At 43.5% G+C, this 19733-nt stretch overlaps 1 protein-coding gene across 1 annotated transcript in view; it reads right to left on the reverse strand.

Annotated features, from left to right (window-relative positions):
* TEK (TEK receptor tyrosine kinase) overlaps positions 1-19733 on the reverse strand; it is a 542264-nt gene that overhangs the window by 248067 nt on the left and 274464 nt on the right. Inside the window, exons 8-10 of the mRNA XM_085641331.1 lie at positions 11911-12065; positions 9892-10036; positions 7578-7739 (exon numbers count right to left, since the gene is read on the reverse strand). Of these exons, the coding sequence (XP_085497457.1) occupies positions 7578-7739; positions 9892-10036; positions 11911-12065 (462 nt within the window). The remainder of the gene's footprint in view (positions 1-7577; positions 7740-9891; positions 10037-11910; positions 12066-19733) is intronic.

Below are 19733 nucleotides of genomic sequence, written 5' to 3' on the forward strand. Positions count from 1 at the left end.
TAGCACGGCAGCCTCCGGTTTGACGGTGTTTGTTTAGCCAAAGCGCTGCAATATCTTCGGGTTGAGTTTCCGGTATTTAAAAAATTTTACAAAGAAAATAAACAAAAAATCTGCAGAGCGAGCTGCAAGGCTCCTTATGTGTAGTGGACCAGTCACCATTTTAAACCAGCATCATTAGTCAATGTTAGCAAAGCCTGTGCCACGCTCTTGCGATCAGCTAACAACAATGCACGCGGGAGGCATACACAGCCGCGAGCGTTACCTGGGGTCGAAGAGGCGAGGCTGGCACAGGCCGGGGGCTCCTCCAGTCTTCGGGACACTAGGCTCCTGGTGAAGCTGCACGGAGAAGGAGCGGAGCAGTCCTTTCGGTTTCAAACGCACCTCTCGGGTCGACGCTGACATCGTGCTGGGCAGCCCCTCTCTCTAGCAGTGAAGGGGCTGAATGGAATCCCGGTTGCTGGAACATGCCTGGCTTATCAAACAAATCAAACAAGGAGCGAGGGGCGGTGGTGGTGGGGTAGGCAACACCGTGAAAAGTGGCGCGTGCATATTAAACATATGGTGGATGGAAGCTTCGAAACTCGTCCTAGGGCCCTGCTGATAACATCAGTTACAGAAGGTTAAAAAAAAACCTCGGAGCGTCTCCAAGACAATGGCTTCATTCCTCTGTCACAAGCAAAGTGCGTGATCCTTACGAAGTTCGTAATTCGAGCCGTTAGGGTCTATCGGATGGCTCGCACAAAGGAGGAAAAACAAGCACAGCGTGAAAACCTGGTGTGCAGGGCAGGGAGGAGGACGCAGGCGGGCAGCGCGCGAGAGCAACAGCAAGAAGATCCTCACGGCCAGACGATAGATAAAAAATGGCGGATGGGAGCTTCCAAACTTTTTCGGATTCGGGGCGTGTTCCTGCTGTTCAAAAAGGGCGTGGCTAAAAAGTGGAAAGAACAGCAAGGAACACGCCCCCGAATCTGAAAAAGACGGAGCCTATTTGGAGGGACGGCTCTCTCCTCCAATGGCTGGCCTCCGTTTAGGAAGCCAGCCAATGGAGGTGAAGCAAAAAGAGAGGCGGGCTAAATAGCCACTCTAGGAAACATTAAATCTCCGACTTCCGGTTCTGCCTTCGGCAGACCGGTAGTCCTCGACCTAAAAAGGTGAATAACACCGGAGACAGTGGGCAGCCTTGTCTAATCCCCCGTTTAACAATGACTCCCTCCGAGGCATTGATGATAATGTTGGCTCCTGCATTCAAGTATAATTTCTGAATCAGCCCCGTAATTTTGGGAGGTATGCCAAAATTTAACAGAATAAAAAATAAAGTCTCCCAGACAACCAGGTCAAATGCCTTCTCGGCATCTAATAGGAGTACCAGAGCTGGTAACTTCCGAGTCTCAAAATAATAAAGTCTTTCAGCCAGATAGTGCATATTGGTCCCAAGCTGCCTCCCTGCGATAAAACCATTTTGATCAGGATGATCAGGTGCGAGGCAATTACATTAAATCGGTTGGCTAACAGTTTAGTAATAATTTTATAATCAGAATTTAAAAGCATGATGGGGCGATAAGAATTCGGGTCTTCACAATCCATTCCTTTTTTTTTAAAAACTAACTATATTCCCTTTTCTAAATGAAAATGGTAGTAAACCATCCTCTAAAATTGAGTTAGCAATCAACAAAAGATAATACAAAATGGCGCTCGAAAAGGTTTAAAAAAATTCAGCCGGGAGACCGTCCGGGCCACAGGCTTTGCCATTCGGGAGATTTTTAATAACATCCCCAGTTCTTCTTTCGTGAAAGGACGCGCCATACTCATTTTTCATCATCTGAAAGTACGGGCATTTCATATCTCTGAAGGAAGTCTCCCAAAGATGCCCTGTCAATAGGCTGTTGTTGGTCATATATTTTCCTATAATGTTGTGACATTATATCCCCTATGACTCCCGGGTCATCAGAACAAATATAGGACATCTCAGTGCGCTTATCTGATTGATTACTGCCTGCTCCCTGGCCTGCCACGCGAGAAACCTCCCGGTATAGTTGCTCTACTCATAGACCTTTTGCCTATGGTGCTGATAAAAGGATTCATTTTTAACATAATATTTTTCGCTAAGATTTCGTTTAGCCTTATCAAATTGCGGTTGGTTAAAAGCCGAGGGGCTACTAAGAAGGATATCAAAAGACCTTTGCACTTTCTGCTGTAAAATTTGCTTTTCCTCCTTCACTTTCCTTGAATTGTCGGCATTTTTTCCGATGGCTAGACCCCGTACATATGCTTTGAGTGAGTCCCAAACCACATGCGGTGGTGCTGAGCCATGATTTGGCTCAAGAAACTCCTTTATCTCCGTTTTAACAAAAAGCACCCAGCTTACTTCTAATAGATATTGCCTATTTAACATCCATCTTTTAGGAATCGTGATATATTTACCTAACTCTAACTTCAGAATGACCATCGCATGATCCGAATATCCATTCAGGAGGATTCTCTGCTGATTAAAAACCAGTCTCCTGGAGATGAGGAAAACATCAATGCGTGAAGAAGTGCGAAATCTACCCTAAAAAACAGGTATAGGCAATCTTAGTTGTAAATACTGCCATCCATGGATCAGATATGTCCAGGGTCTTGCCATAATTTTGAAAACTTTTAAAGTTTTCGGTTTTAGCTGTTTTTTTATATAGCTGAGAAATCAATTTTAGGGTTCATTAAAAAATTGAAATCTCCCCCTATGATCAATTCGCCAGGTAATTGAATTAAAGATTGAAAAAAATCTTCGTATGGCATAGGATTATCCTCTACTGGGGCATATATACTGGCCAAAGTTAGAAGTCTGTTCCCGAGATTGCAGGTAGCCCAGCACCACCTTCCGCTCTGATTGCTTGCAAAATTAACTACCTCAGCCTGAAGTTTTTTACCCAGGAAGTTCGCCGTGCCACGATGAGACGCCGAAGAGGAGGAGAAGCCCCTGTAAGCTGCCCAGGACCTAAACATTTGGAAATCTACTAATTTCCTAGCCGGTTGATGAGTCTCTTGTATTAGAATGGCAGCTGGATTTTCTGTCTTAATCCACGCCTCAATGGCCCGCAGCTTCTTTTTATTGTTAAAACCATTAACATTGAAGGAGACCACTTTCAAAATTTCCTTTTTATCTATTAGCAGACGGCAAGATATAATCCAGACAGCCTAGCAATATAGACAAAAGTGTTCTGGAGAACTACGGCATCAATCAATAACCCCATCCAAGGCCTAGCCAAATATGAGTTTATTGATAATAAATGGATGAGTCTGAATTTTAAAAATGGATTTCTTTTTTCACTCATGCTCCCTCTACCACCCCCGTGACCCCACCCTCCCCCCAAAGCCACGGTGAACAGGCCACCGTCCCTGCTCACACCTGACAGGCTGTCCCTCCCCCCCTTAACTGGCACTATGACTTGGTGCCAAGTGCTACCGGTCTACCTACCCCCCCCTTCAATAAAAGAAAAAGCAGGAAAGAAAGAAGAAAAAAAAGAAAGAAAAAAGCAGTAGCAGCCTAAAAAAAGGCTGCCTAAGAGGATATGCCTGGAAGGGAAGAGACGTCAGGATAAGAAGCCAAAAACAAGGAATTGAAAACATTTGTAAACTCATTACATTAACATTTTGACATTACATTAACATTTTGAAATCTGCATGCCATTCGGACTTATCCAAAGAAATTTGTTGCAGTAATTCCTGAGCTTCCGGGACATTGCAAAATACAAGGAATCTGCCTTTGACAAGCACTTTTAGTTTGCTCTGTTGGGCAATCATTGCCTGTGCCCCCTGTGCCTTAAACAGATGTAACATTTTAATTAACTGTTTCCGCCTTTTGGCTGCGGAAGCCGACATGTCCGGCAAGATACGACAAAGTGTGACCTCCGACGAAGTAAACTGTCGCTGCTTTATGGCCTTGGCTAGAATTTGTTCCTTGACCCTGAAATCCCCACAATTAACCAGGATTGTCCGCGGAAATTTAGCATTGGGAGGAAGATGTGCTGGCACCCGATGGGCTCGCATAAGAGTCAGATCACCATTAAACTCCAGGAGGACATTTGTTTTAATAAACGAGTCGACCCATTGAGGTGTCTGCTGGCCCTCGAGGCCCGCCGGAATACCAAGAATGCGAAGATTGGAGCATCTAGAATGATTCTCCAATTCCTCCAGTTTGAACTCCAATGCCGTTTTTTGGCTCTGAAAGGCGTCAACTTTATTATTCATACTTGAAACTTGGTACTCCAATTGCGAAATCCTAGTCTCTGCCTCAAGAAGACGTGCCGGGACCTGAGCCATGTTTTCTTCAATTTTAGGTAGGCGAACGTGGATTGCAGCAATTTCCGCCGATTGAGAGGCTTTCAGATCTCGAATCTCATCCAGAATCAAATTAAGGAGGCTCTTAGCAGCCCATTGCATAGAGAAGGGTTTATTATCCTGGGAGGAGTTGCCCTGGGTCAATTCCGGCCCAACTTCAGACTGCGAAGCCAGTGGGTCAGAGGATATAGATTCAGCTATAACGGTCAAGCCAGCGTCAACGGGACTGGATAGTTCAGATGGGCTCCACCCAGAAGAAGGCAGAAGCAGAGGAGATGATTGAGGAGGAGAGTGGCTGCCATCCGCAGATGATAGTCCGGGTTTGGCTTTAAAAAATAAAGGAAACTTTTTAACGTCCTTGGTTTCCCCAGCTAAATAGACCAGCGTCGTTGTCTTTAGTGGGTCAGAGGATATAGTTTCAGCTAGAACGGTCAAGCCAGCGTCAACGGGAGCGGATAGTTCAGATGGGCTCCCCCCAGAAGAAGGCAGAAGCAGAGGAGGAGATTGAGGAGGAGAGTGGCTGCCATCCCTGGGACATCCATCTTTATTAAGGTCTGTAGGGTTGTTGACTAGAGGAAACACGCTCCTTGTCCCCTTCGCCTCTGCAGATGATAGTCTGGGTTTGGCTTTGAAAAATAAAGAATACTTTTTAAGGGCCTTGGTTTCCCCAGCTGAATGGACCAGCGTTGTTGTCTTTAGCCAGATCTGATGACTTGGAGGTACCTGCCCTGGAAGAGGCAATATAGAGAGGGCTGATGTTGGAATCCAAGTCCACAGAAGCACCTCCAAGGTGGTCTTGTTTGCCAGACTCCGGACCTGCCATCTCAACGTTTTCAGTGTGCGGGCCCAGATCTTTTCTAAGAGCCGCTGCGCCGTTTGCCCGAGCAACAGCCTGACCGACACGTTTTTCACCCTTTGACCCAGGCTTGGGGAGTCGAAGTGGGCTGCTACAGTGCCTTTAGTGAGATTTTGCATAATGAAGTTGTCAAGCAGACCCCGTAACAAGGTAGCCAAAATGAGCACATGGGACACCCCCAGCGACCCTCAACCAAGTAGTATAGGGAATCCCCATACGCCGGCAGGTAAGAAAAGCACGTGCACTTACCCCTCTTGGAGAGAAACCTGGTGGTCCCAATGGCATAGAGGACAAAAAAGCCGCAAAACTTCAATTCTCCTCTCTCAGCCTGATAGCCGTAGTCCTGGCTCCAGATGGGGAAATACCAAAGCACAAGCAGAGAAGAGGTGAGTCTAGTTCTCCCACAGGCAGTCACTCCCCGCGGCTCCAAGAAACATGAACAAGAAACAGGAAGGCTCCGAGAAACGTGGAGGCTGCCTGTTAAGCCGCGCTGTACCAATATGGTGCCGATATAGTGCTAGCAAGGCGAAGATCCACAACAACAGGGAAAGCACATTGCACTGGTCTTAAAGGAGCGGGACCCAACAGCGAGTAAAAAGCACACCGGCTCTCGCTCTGCTCCCAGCTCCCGGCCGTGGCTTTGTGCGCGTCCCTTCGCGGTGCTCAGCTGTTCCCGGCCTCTGCTGGCATCCCGTGTCTGACGTCAGCTGCCGAGATCCTGCCGAGATCTGGCATCAGGAGAAGAAGGAGGGGTGTGTGGCTACGGCATACTCAGCCAGTAGCCTGCATCCGACCGACTAGTTGCCTAGATGGTAAGGGTCGACGCGTTTCGCCTCCAGACTTGGCCTCCTCAGGATGAAGTGGGACCGGAATCACCCAAACTACACTGTTTGCAAATAAGATTAGAAATGTTCCTGGTTAAGAACTCCGTATTCCAGCTCAAGGTATAAGGTTATATAAGCACTGTGAAGTTTGTTATGACCACATGCAGCACATGGAATGTGTCTCGTTTCAAGAAGTGGAGGGTAGCTGGCATAATAGCTCTCTTTGGTCGGTGATGTAACAAATCACATAAAGTAGTTGTGAGTCTGGAAAAGGGCAAGCAAAGTGGGGAACAACTGAGCAAAAATAACTCAACAGAGCTCCGTTTTATTTCTATTTCTAGCATTGCCTTTGAAATCTCTCAAGCTGCCACCGCCGACGAGCCTTAAATTACATCTATGGCAGTAATGTATGCGAAGGCGGAGTAATAGGGAGTGGGGCTTGCAAAGATCTCTATGATTTGACGCAAAGCCAATTAACTAAAAAGGTGTTATCTAGCTTTATGCAAAATCCTAACACCAAATGAAATCAGGCAGAAACAAGGGGCAAATGGAATATTGTGTGACATGTCTGCTCGTTAGATGTGTGATTACTGTGATATTACACATTTACGTGGATTACATTTCCCTTACAAAACTAACTTCCTCACTATACATAAATCCCCCCGAACATGTCCTACCCTCCACCCTTAATTGGCCTCCTCCCCACAATTCCCCTCACCTCGAATAGCTGTAACTACATTTGTAGTCTACAAGCTGACCCAACCTTATTTAATTCAACTATGAACCTTAACTTCTTGCCTTCTGCAAGTATACTATTACTCCCACCCTCTACAAACTGCCTCACCCAACCCAGTAGCAATACAATCGCTTCAACCCCTGAAGACCTTTGGGCAAACTGCCAGCCCAACACCTGCTCAACAGCAACAACATCCTAAGTCCCCATGTTTTCTGTGCACCCACTTCCTCAAAAACCTTCCCACACAGCTACTATCTCTCTGAACCTTAAAACAAGGAGATTTAGGGTAAGCCAAAAATCATATTCTGGAACCCCCATTTCTGGGCTGCCAGCCGCTGGGTCACCTAATGACAAAATAGTGTCCGACATCCCAAAAACCGTCCTTTAAATATCTTCAAACCACCCTCCCTACTACACCCCGCCACCTGCCCCAAATCACCCGGGCAGAGATAAGGAGGGGTCATACCTTCCCCATCGGATGCCCCCCCAAGCCCCATTTTGACACAGGGTTCGTTTACATGAACAATGCAAATCTAGGCCTGTACGTTTTTAATATTTTCACTGTTTGGACTCTGAAGTATGCTTGTTTAGAGGTCAGATTTCATGGTGCTCATAGCACTGTTAGCACACAACTCTAGACTTCAACTTGAGTGATTACAATGGCGTTCTTGGTAGAAGCTGCTGTGGTGCAAAATCTGACGAGAGGACATTGGAGAGTTTGAGTAATGCTCAATCGCAGGAGGTTTCCCTTTGCTGGGTCTGTGTTCATATTCTGGTTAGAAACAAAAAGAAGGTATGAAAGGCTTTCACTAGTGAGAACTGCACATCTATTCTTGGCTCTTACCATCTTTGTACAGCCAGGATTGTGAAGTTTTTGCAGGTTTGTAAATAAGTTTGATTGCTACAATTGGCCCATCCCCTGTGTGTGGCTCAGCATTGACATCGATGGTAAGGTGGTAAGGCCCGCTGCCATTCACATTTGGTCGAACCTGCGGCATAGGAGGAGCTAGAAAAAAAGGTGAAAGTTGCTTCAAACCGCAGTGACTGAAACGCGTCGACACATTTTTTACAATAACATGGAATAGTTGGTTTCCTGTGTGAGACCCTAGCATTGTGCTACATATATCGTTGAACTATTGGATACCTTGGTGCCTTTTTTGACAAATTTATCAACAGTAACAATAGTGCGTCGTTGTATTGCTAAATATCGTGACATCTTCAAATTCGACACATAAATAAGGGCATGATTAAAAATGCATGATTTTTATCCACGGCAAGGGTAAAATCCGAATCACAGCATCTCCTATTCGTGAGTGTGTTTCTCAAGCAGGACTCCCTAACACAGGTTCAGGAGGACTAGATCAGTACCAGATTATCATGTATCCAGTGCTTTAATTGGGCCGGATCCTGACGGAGGTCAGCACCGGCAGTTCTAAAAAGCAGGCACTGAGACAGGGCTCTATTGGGCTCTCCAATTTTACTCTCACCGTCAGGGTGAAAAGACATTTAAACTCTGTAGCAGTATCACCCTTCTCTGCCTGTGATTTAACTTCAAAGAATCTCGTTATAGTTCTTTCACAGTCTCATCATTTCAGCACTGAAGCATTTTCAATATCATATACAACGTAGCCATAGTTGTTGCTTACTTATCTTATACTACTAAGAACCATTGACAAAGCCAAAAGTCCTGGCTTGCTGTAGGTGTGATGTTACTTATTGTATTATATACCTGGATGCAATGACAGAAGCAGCAAAATATCAGTCAGGCGGCACACTCTGCTAAGCCCAGATTTTTAGCCTACGTGTTTTTAAGCCACACTTAAACCCCTGAACATATCCACATACAATCGATCTAAATGGAAATTATTTACATAGTCATTGGTTAACCTACAAATCACACTTGGTTCAAACTCTCATCAATTTAAATTTGAATACCTCTTAGCTCATGTTAGCAGGTTGTTTTGTCACATTAATGAGATGAGCCACTAAGACTAACACTAGTATGCCAAGGCTTTGGAGGGTATGATGCTGAAGGGAACCTATGCAGTGTGTAAATAATGGATCTATTCCTTTGTGCAGCTTAATTTATTTAAGAAAGAGAAATGTTCCCCTTGTGCAATGCACAACATTGGTAAATTATGAATACTGACAAGGCAGGATGGACCGTAACTATAGGGGCAAGATGTGCACAAAGCAGAACCCCTGCATCACACTTTAAGTGGTAGAGTCCACTCATGAATTTTAAGGAGGAGGGATGAGTCCCGCATGCAAATAGAGAGAGGTACCTAGAGCAGCGCTCAATGGATTTCCATGAATGTGGTAAACATTGAGGCTATTAGCGAGGCAAAATGGCGTCCTCAACAAGGGCTGGTGTAGCACAACCCACTCATTAATATATTGATGAAATTAAATGGGTACCATACAGTCGAGAAAGGGGTGACAAGAGCAACTTAATGGATTTCCTTGGGTGTGGTAAAACATGCACAGAGGTATTCCTCCTCCAGAGCATAGAGGCCATCCCGCATCCAACCTTCAAACCAGTGGCGTGGGCGCTAGAGCAAGGAAAGAAATGGGCACCCTGGCCCCTGTTTGAGCTGTGCAATACAGCAATAGTATCACTGCTCCTACTGCACAAATGGAAGCTACACCCTTGCTTCAAACACTGCTTTGGCATGTCCTCTGTCCTACTTAAATTTGTGTCACATTGGGTGGTGTTGATTCCTGAGGCCGAGGTGCGTGGCACACTGCTTATTCGCACCGTTGCAAAGCAGTATTGGAATATAAGTGTGGGGAAGTCAATTCCCTTATCATAATGGAAGAAAAATGTTGAATTCACACAACATTTAACTGAAAAAATAAACAAACTAGCACATTGGGCCTAATTCATAAACTGCATTTTGTAGTACGTAAAGTAGTACTACTTCATTTTTCCAAAATGCAGTTCACAAGCCTACAGGTGAAATCTCCACCTTTTCTATAGTTTTTTACTATGGGGCGATCCTCACACATGTAAGTTTACTACTTAGTAGTACATTTGGGGAGGGGCCAGGGGCTGGAAAATAGAGAATAGCTATTACTAAATAGGAGGGGTTTAGGGAGGGGAAAGGGGGGATACAGAAAGAAACAGCTACAGGAAGCAACCATTTAAACAAATATACTTTTAACATAGACGCTCTTAATCCCTTCCGCCATTCCAGCCACCGTTTCCACTCGGCAGATCCAGATGCCAGTATCCCGCGGCAGAACGGTGGGCACCTTGAATTCTGCTACCACACGGCTCTCTCTTTCTGTGACTTTCGCAGCCTACGAGTAAATTAAAATAAAGCTCAGTAACAGTTACTTTTGTAGTCATTAATAGCGTCTTAAATCTCTAAAGAATTAAAAAACAAAACACAAAAACCCATCAATCATGAGGTACACCTTATTTCTGGTAAGGTGACAGCTTTATTTATTGAATAGTTTAAAAGACAATCTAAATGCCATTCTAACACAATAATCATAAACAAATTAAAGCAAGTTATGAGTTAAAAAGAATAAAAAATATTCCTGCTGGAATGAGATCAAAGTTTTGTCTAGTGGCAGTTTGACTCATCATAAAGTAGCGCAGAAGGTTAATTTGCCTGCTGCAAAGAACATGTACCATGCAGATCACAGAACTGAGTGTGAGTGAACAATGAGTAGCGCTATGAAAAAATGAAATGCACTTCAGAGAGGGGCTATGGAGAGATGAGGGGCATTGATCGTGATAGTGAGGAAATGCCTGGAGAAGGAGGTCATTGGGAGTGTGGGACACCGAAAAAGACTGTCGCAATGGGCGCCACCAGCACATTCAGTAAAACCAGGCCCAGGAGAGTGAGGGACTCACTGTGCCTCTTTTACTATGCAGCCAAAAGGCATGCCCATATACCCTTATTGTACCAATTTATTCTTTAATTCATCTAACTGGAATTAACCTAATGAGGCATTCGAGGGCCAAAAATAGGCTGAGGTTCCATATGTTTCTGTCAGGAGGGTACCTGGCCTGGCAGTTCGGGCCTGATTGTTCCTTATGGAGCAGGAACAAGACTAATTTGCATATGGCAGGTCTCCGTCTATGGTAGTGTAATGGGTGAAAAACAATGGACTGGAATGCAACCTGAGTGATCGCCAGTGGCTGAAATCAATTCAAGCATTCCTTCATTCACTTTGTTGTTATTCGCTATTACTTCCCAGCTATGTAGGAGTCTTTTCGATTTTATCCTTCCCAAGTCCTCTATTGGGATAATGGTTGCATTTTATGATGAATCTCCTGTTTTTTAAGTGTTTTATATCAATGCACCTTATCGTCTCTTAGAAAAGGAGCACTGTAAAAAAAACAACCACAAAATAAAACAAGCATTGGCAAAATCAATCAGCCGCGCCTTTGGGAACTTTTGGCTTTACCAATGGTTTTTAGCAATGCTCTACAGCATCGACGATGCTGTGCAGCACGGCTAAAGACTATAGAAAAAAGGTGTATTGCATGGCCGACAGCATCATTTTGTACATGCGCACACCACACAGGTGTGCTCCTTCACAAGGAAGCTGGCACTTTGTTATTATTATTATTTACCAATCCTATTTGGATCAGTAAATAAAAAAAAGTAGCACAATTTTTTTTTTCTTTCTAAGCTGGGCGGGGGGAATCAACACAGAGGGTGAGGGGTCAGAAGCAACAAGAACGGTAGGGAAGCACAAGCAACATGGAGGGAGGGGTGAGGGGAGTAGACAGAGTGCATGGGTCGTGGGAAGCAATATAGAGTGCAGGGGGTAAGTCTGTATTTCCAGTAAAATGTTCTGCTTGTAAGTACACACCTGGAAAAGCATGAATCGTCTAGCTCTATGACTACATTCTAATGTCTTCGGCCCTTCTAAAGACTAGTGCTGGTCCCTCTTGGTTCTCATTTTACCTCAAATGGCATAAAATGAGCCTTGGAATATGAATTAGCGCAAGTCAAAGTTTTTCGAATACATAAAGGAAGTGCAATTGTGGTCCATTCTCTACGCTAAACACTATTCAGTAGCATGCTTGATTACTAACCATTACCCACAAGATAGGACGCTAATATTTATTCAGTGTCTAAAAAGATCAGCATCCATTAGACCAGGTGCCTCTGTCCTTCGTGACTTGGCATACTGCCTAAAAGACGCACACTCACTTGGAGCAGAGTTCCATCTTGTTTCACAAGCTTAAATTCTTCAAGGGCAGGAAGAGGATGTCCAGTAGCTGAACATATAGGCCTGTATTCTATCCCAGAATTCAACCCTATCGACTCTTGGAAGCTCACAATTTGTGGCGGTACTTTTGATGCTCCTGAAAAAAAAAAGTGATTTTGCTTCTGATTATCACCATCACATACATATAAAATGCATCATTGTATTTACTCACAGTTCTTTATCCCATGGTGTGCTTGTCTAAAGGGATTATCTTGTTATATATAGAGGTCAGAGATTTAAATACATATATTGATTTATTTCAGTGAGAAATATGGTTTTCAGTTCTTGATGATTAAAGTCCTTTTATTATTTACATTTAACATGCAAATCCTTAATTTATTAAAACATTGGAACAAGGTAAAAACAGTAAGATTCAATTCGTGTAATGCATTTTGGCATATTTCCAGAACCTAAATTTAACATGGATTGACAAAAAGGGTTAGGAATCATATAGTGCTGTTTTTCTTTGCCATCTCTGGGCTACATCATATTGCACTTTGCAATACACTCTCTATAGATATACATTTTTGCTGTCTATAATCGGGGCCACTGGAATTATGCAGTAGGGGAGCATCAAATTATGTGGCAGTGTTGACTAAATTATGTGGAAATAGATGGAAATTATACGGTTTAATGTGGCACATATTTTTATAGTAATACTTATTTTGTCATTTTTACGCAAGGTTATACTGTCTAGGCAAAGGTTTCTCCTCATTAGTACCAGTTAAACAACCAAATACAGAGATAAGCGACTGAAAGATAATCAGTTCACCTTTTGGGCCTTCCACTGCGTGAAACCCTGTTGCGATGCTTTAAGTAACTTTTGATCCGTTTGAGCTAGAAACAATTTTTGTTGTTAACATCTGCAGATTATGCAGCAGATGATGGGTTATGTGGCAAATGCAGCAAATCTATAATTATGTGAAAATCGCTGCCTAATTGCACAATTCCAGTGGCCTTGTCTATACAAAAGGTAGTGTACAGCCGAAGATGGTTAAAAGTATGAGAAAATTACTAGATTTTGAATTCTGGAATGTACTATAATCCAGCTGTCTTTATCCAGGAGACTACTGTAATGGAACAAATTAAAAGCAGAGATCCATTTTTTCGAGGTGGGGTAAATAACCTGAACAGTTGGAAGTGTACAAAACAAATATGTTAAATCTTAAGAACAAATGGATGATCCATGGGTGCTCTGGATTATGCTGCTCATTAGTGCATTTCAATGAGCCCCTGTTACCGTGTTGCTGAAAATGCAGTATTGTGGAACTTCTTGCCAACAAGAAAGTATCGTCCATCTTCGTGCTAAGATATTTGTACAACCATGGTTGGAATTGAGGCATCATATACCATTCTAAGCTACATTTGTGGAGGCACACTATCTGTCTAAAAGACTAGTTCTAGGCACATGCCATAAAGCATCCTTTATGACTGAATTTGCACGTCACAAGCTTGCATAACCCCACCACTGAGAAACATCTCATACACCCATTTTAGATAATGGGTGGCTAAAGAGCCCTATGTCTGATACTCCACCATTTCATTTTGTCTCATTCTTCTACATATAGAAAGTCAAATCATGTTTCCATGGCAGAGCATTCAGGGCCTCATTCTTCGCTGACTTGAGTAGGGGAACCTCCAGATGCCACTCAAGTTCACTTCAAGATGTTCAAAACAACAGTGGCCACCTGGAATGTTGGACTACATACTTTCCTTGACCACTAATCTCTCTGCACTCTTTTCTTGATTTCTATGAAATCTACAACCCTTTAGACTGCCCTGTGTAAGAAATTGGGTTATTGGTTGAGGTGGCCGGAAGACCCTTTTAGGCAACAACCACAAAAGTCACAAAATTAACCTGTGTTTAACCCTGTGGTAACTTTTCACAAACGCAGTCGGGTAAAGGCAAAGTGTAAAGTATTTATGCAGCACTCAAACAGTAATAAAGTGAAAACACAACCAGAGAAAAATCCCAAACCAATTCAGTAAGACAGAGTACGTTTTAATAAATAAAATGATACCAGAACGGCAACAAAATAATCAGGTGATTGGAGATATGCAGTTTCAACATTTTAGGTAGTTATAGCGCCTAAATGCACAAAGTGCCATTCGCAGTCATCTGGTCATGCTAGACCAGGGAAAAGTCATGATGTCAGGCTGACCGCGATGGAGCGTGGGCAGGTTACAGGGACCAGGTTAGTCCAGCTGAAGAAGTTACCTTCTCAAAGTCCATCTATAAATAAAATTCCAAAACCAAGTACTGCAGAGCGATGTGAACCAAGTGAAGTGAATAGAGTGAGGGAAGTGCTCAGGCAAAGGTGTAACACATGTGACAAGACAGTACACTGTTTGTGTCACAATTGCATTTGCAGAGATCCAGCCGTAAGATATACAATAAATCAACGTAAGCTGGGTCTGTAGATGCTGTGAAAGGTATTTCAATCCTTATCCGAATAATAGGATCATCATTAGGACAGATGCAATGTAGGCCTGAGTAACTGCAACACTAAATCGGTTTACAGGAGGCGAGGAATCATCAATGTGTAAATGAGGAGCTGGAGGTAGAGAGAATTTGTCACCCTGACTGTGTACTCTCTATTCTATGTCAAGCATTAAAAATAAGGGAGGCGTTCGGGTGATAAATGAGAGCTCCTGCTGTGACGTGGAACTGCTGAGAATCATGATAATTCCATCACCACTACATCTTTCCTAAACAGCAGCTCACATGCTTCCAAGGATAATATCATGGTAGAGGACGCTGGCACCACTATCCTTAAAAGAAAAGTTTCTCTTCACCAAGAAAAAAACTGCACATTAGATAAAAATCACCTTAATCCTTCAAAGAAGATGCAGAGAGACAGGCCTACTCAACATCTTCACAAGAGGAAGTTGTCAGTATTGATGCCCTCTTTCCTGTGTTGTCACTCTACCTACAAAAAAGAATGACTAATTACAATATCAAGTATGTTTCACACCAGAATTATCCTTGGATTTCCCTGAACCACTCTCCCATCTCGCATTGTACAGATGCATTCATCAATTAATCTCCCCACTCAGAGAATAAATACCCTATTTGTGCCATGTCCAGGTACCCGCAACGCCCCACTACTGTATCTGTTCTTTCAGTGATCGTGTTTGGCATTTTCTCTAAAAAAACAAATAAATGAATAACTATTTGGTCATGGAAAGTCCAAAGTCTGTCAACAAGGTTTTGTTTTTCTAAATCCTTCTGAAATGTATCACCCAAAGAAATGAAAAAGGTTTAGGTACTTCCAAGAGTAATGTTAAACATAAAGTGATTTTGCAGTAATCATCCAGGCATTTCAAAACAGAAGCAAACGATTCAAGTTCAAACCACGTTAACAATAAGCCTACAAGAAATCAAGATCACATTACTGTATTTCCAAAATCTAATTCCTTCTTAGTTGCTTGGTTGGTTGGCTTTAAATCTCAGGGAGAGTTTAAAGTCATTCTATTGCCTGTGATCCTGAGCTTCCATGAATATCTGGCAATATTTTAGCCTCTTGAATGATCACTGATGAATCATCTGGGTAGATGATACTCAGAAGCTTCCGGCTGCGTTGTAATACACAGTCAGTTTCTTTAGGTATTTAAGGCCTCTTAACGAAATGGACTTTTGAACTATCCAGAGAATCTTGAATTTGTTCTTGGCTTCTACTGAAAGGTTGAATTTTCAGGGTGTTTTATATGTATGCATTTGCAGAGGTTTAGGCACAGTTTGCGTACCTGGCTTAGTAGCATTAATAGCGTGAGGCTGCTTTTCTTAAAGAGACCAACATAGATTGTGATGTAGGACTTCTAGGATGCCATGACAATGACTTTTGTCAGCTTCACCCAGTGATCGATTTGTAGAAGTGGAATGATTTTATGCTGTATGGCGAGTTGGAGATTATACCTTTCACCACTGTGTTGACTTGGATTCATGACAGGAAAGTTATTACTCTAAATTTTTCACACATAGATGGAGACTTCAGCCATGGTGGCGGATATCTCCCCCACTCCCTTGGCAAGGCATTGGGAAAAATATGAAAGTTTATTACTCTTTAAACACTAATTTAAAATATTGAAATATAAAATATGAATGTGAATGAATACACATATTTATTTCATACCTTGAACTAATAAAATAAAATGCTACAGCACAATGATTGTATATTAAAGAATTGATTAATCCCAATATATTTATCCAATGTTTAAATAATATCTCCTAAAGAATAATTTTAAACAATCGTACCAACAGTAACATTTTGTTTTAATCTAACATGTATTAACATTTATTAAAAAGTATGTATAGAATTATTCTAAATGATTAAAACATATTTTTAAAGTTTGAATGTTTAAGTTAAATTTTAAAAAGTTCATTTTTAAATTGTATAATAATATGATGATTATTTATTTATGTATATATACATATTTCACGTAGGAGAAATATAAATTTATTTAAAATGTCAGAATCATGTTATTTAGGTAACTTAGGGCTTCATTAAGATGTCGGGCAGACCGCCACCGACAGGCCCTCGGTGGCGATCTGCCCGACATCCAGGGTATCAGTTGTACCGCAGGATTTCAATACCGGCGGTCGGAGCAGTTTGGGTGCGTGGAAAGACCGCTGCCTCCGACAGGCTCAAGGAGTCCGTCGGGGTGGTGACGTAGCCTAATCCTTCCAATTGAGGCAGTGCCTGTGGCGGCACCACCGAAGGGATTAGGATGTCAGTTTCTGACAGCCTTTTCATGAGGCTCCCGGAAAGAGACTTTGGGGGCCCCCAGCTGGGCCCCGTCACCTGTGGGCCAAAGCTAAATGGCCAGGGGGGGTACATGTGGTGCCCCCCCCCAAACATCCATGCACCTTGGGCCAGGCACCACATGGTGCCTGGCAATGGTGCATGAATGTTTTCAAAATGCGTTTTACTATTGTGGTTTGTGCAGCGGCTCTTTTCCTCGGCCACTGTGCAAGAAGCAATAGTAAAAGGCATTTTTACGACCACCTGTACGGCGTTTGTATCGTAATTGGGCTGTCGGGACTGCTGATTCCTTGCCCGAAATGATGGCGGTAGGACGCTCGTCAGACTGCCATCGTAATGAGACCCATAGTTTTGATAGGGTGTTATTGAGGTACCTGCCTTCGATGGACTGCGATGCAATACCTGTAAGTGGCCATTTGTGGTGTTGGACTTGCTCCAAGCATGAACTGGAGTACATTTACTACTGTTTAGGAACTTTTTTGGCTGCGATAAATGTAGAAGTACAGTTTGTGAATAGCAATGGCTTATTTTTATGTGGGTGGATATTTGTATTTGCATGTCCCTTCCTAAACCCCTCCTTATGCTTTCATAAACCCCTCCCATTTAGGTGTAAATTTTCCGCATTTTCCAACCCTTCCCATAAAAACGTAGTCCTACATGTGAGTAGATCTCTGCATGCCTGGTGGAGAATTGCTCACAGAAAAGTAAGGAGTAGAGGAGGTGGAGGTCTCAGCACGTAGGTTAGTGAATAGCCTTTTGTATTTCATGAGCAGTACTAATGTACCACTACTTCACGTACTACAAAATGCAGTTTGTTAATAGGCCACATAGTTTTGAACATAAATAGCAATATTGCCCATTTCAATTGGAGTGTCAGAGGAGAGATTAGAGAAATACAATGCAAATGAGGTGAACACCAACACACTCATAACTTTGAGGATATTCCTATTTTGCAAGCATTTTCAACATTTTTCTGTACATCTAACTGCTATCTACATTTTCCAGGTATAAGAGCTGCAGGAAGTGTGTAACAATGCATCAGGTATGAAAGTTTAAATTTTCATAGGATGTGTATAAAAAGGGGTTATAAATTGTAGGGCTCTTCGATGTTACAAATTCTGATGGAACACAACTTTACAAGTTAAAAAAAAATATTGCTAGCTTTGCAAAGTTGTGGTTTTTTTTTAAATGCAGTGGCTTTGTACTCCAGAAAACGGCCATGCTGGGGAGTGGGTGGAATACCATTGCTTGGTAGTAGTTCTCTTTCCCATGGGTAAGGTCCCAAATGCCACCACGTGTGTTCACTGTCACACCCTGGTGCCACCAGCTAAAATGCAACTCCTGCCCTCAACCCTACATTGTTTTCTTACCCCTCTCCGCTCCTCTTACTTGTGTGGGGAGAGGATATAGTGGCTGCCTTAAGCATTTCCTGGTTCCCCAGTTCCAAAGTCAGCAGTTCTGGCTGTTAGACCCTATCTACCCCCTCCTTAATTTACATTGGACCGTTGGGTCGGGTGCACAGGCTTGCAATGTGGACAGGTGTTTAACACATTAGGACTAATGTTAACAAAGTGGGACTTTGCTTGAAACTGGGGTAATACAATATCCTCAAATATTGAAATCTGACTGCAATGATGTATTGGTGCATGGGAACAGTGAGAGCAACCAATGAAAGAAGAGGGTGTCTGTTAGAAATGGGGTTTCTGCTTGCAAGATAACCCCTGCTCACCCCTTGGTAGCTTGGCAGAGCAGTCAGGCTTATCGCAGAGGCAATGTGCAAAGCATTTGCAAAACACACTCACACAGTAGCAACACACTAGGCACACCACAAAAGAAACTCCACACAAGGTTATATAAAAATAGCCTTTGTTTTATCCATAAAAACACATTAGAACCCAATCACATATATTACACTGTGCCACTGGCACTCATCATGACTTCACAGGGATTACATAAATCACTTAGGCCAATCGGGCCACTGTCATAAATATTACAGTTACGGACCAGTAGCTACTGGTAGGATTGCACTTAGCACCATACGTTATACATACGCCGTCAGTAGTGCATTATAATTCACACTTGTAAGTTGCACACATTATAGGAACATCATGCCAACTGTGCACTAAGTACACACTCATGGGTTGCATAGGCTATGCCAACATTGTATGAACAATCACTACTGCAAACTATCATGCAGCTCCTGACTAAAACAGTTAGGCCCACAACGTTAGGTCACCATTAGGTAGATTCTAGAACAAGAAATACCTCTGTCTCTTGGTCAGCACGGTAAACACCAGTTGCTGCCCAGGTGAACCCTCTGCCGCTTTTGAGCATAACACTGTGTCTACCCCATAGGCCACGTGCCTGCATACAACAGGGAATGCAGCAGTTCACTTGACTACCCCCCAGCATGAGGCTTCCCAATCAGCTCCAAACGTGGCCAGGATAGGCCAGGGGCAGCCACGCAAAGTACAATGAGGGCGGTAACACCACTCCGGTTGTACGAAGCATGACCCAAGAAAACAACGCTCCTCAAAGGTCCACAACGGACCACTGACATGGGCCCAACTACTGGCATGGATGTGGGGGTAAGGGGGGGCAGCCAGGCCCACTTCCGACGACCTTACTCACCAGGTGTGGCTGGTGGAAGCCCATGAGGCTCCGGCTTCTTATCATGGTCGGGCCTGGCCCCCAAGGTAGAGTTGAATTCTGCAAGGGGAAATCTTCCGGCGTGGCTCCCTCGGTGGTTGCTTAGCAGGGACTCCGCGCCCTGCAACACTCCTCGCCCGAGGTAAGAGAAAACATCAGACGGTTTTCAGACTCCCCTGTGGTTTCTGGCCACGGAAGGGAGGGAGTGCCTGTCAGTCTGCACACAGCGCTCCTCACATGCTGGCCAAAGCACTCGCTGGTGCCTCACCACAACAGCGCTGCACGAATTCTGCAAGCTGCAGCGCTTCGCCTCTAGGTGCCGAAAGTGACGAGGGAAGCACCCCGCAGCACTC

The sequence above is a fragment of the Triturus cristatus genome, chromosome 2_2 (genome assembly GCF_964204655.1).
Source record: "Triturus cristatus chromosome 2_2, aTriCri1.1, whole genome shotgun sequence".
NCBI classification, from domain to species: Eukaryota; Metazoa; Chordata; class Amphibia; order Caudata; family Salamandridae; genus Triturus; species Triturus cristatus.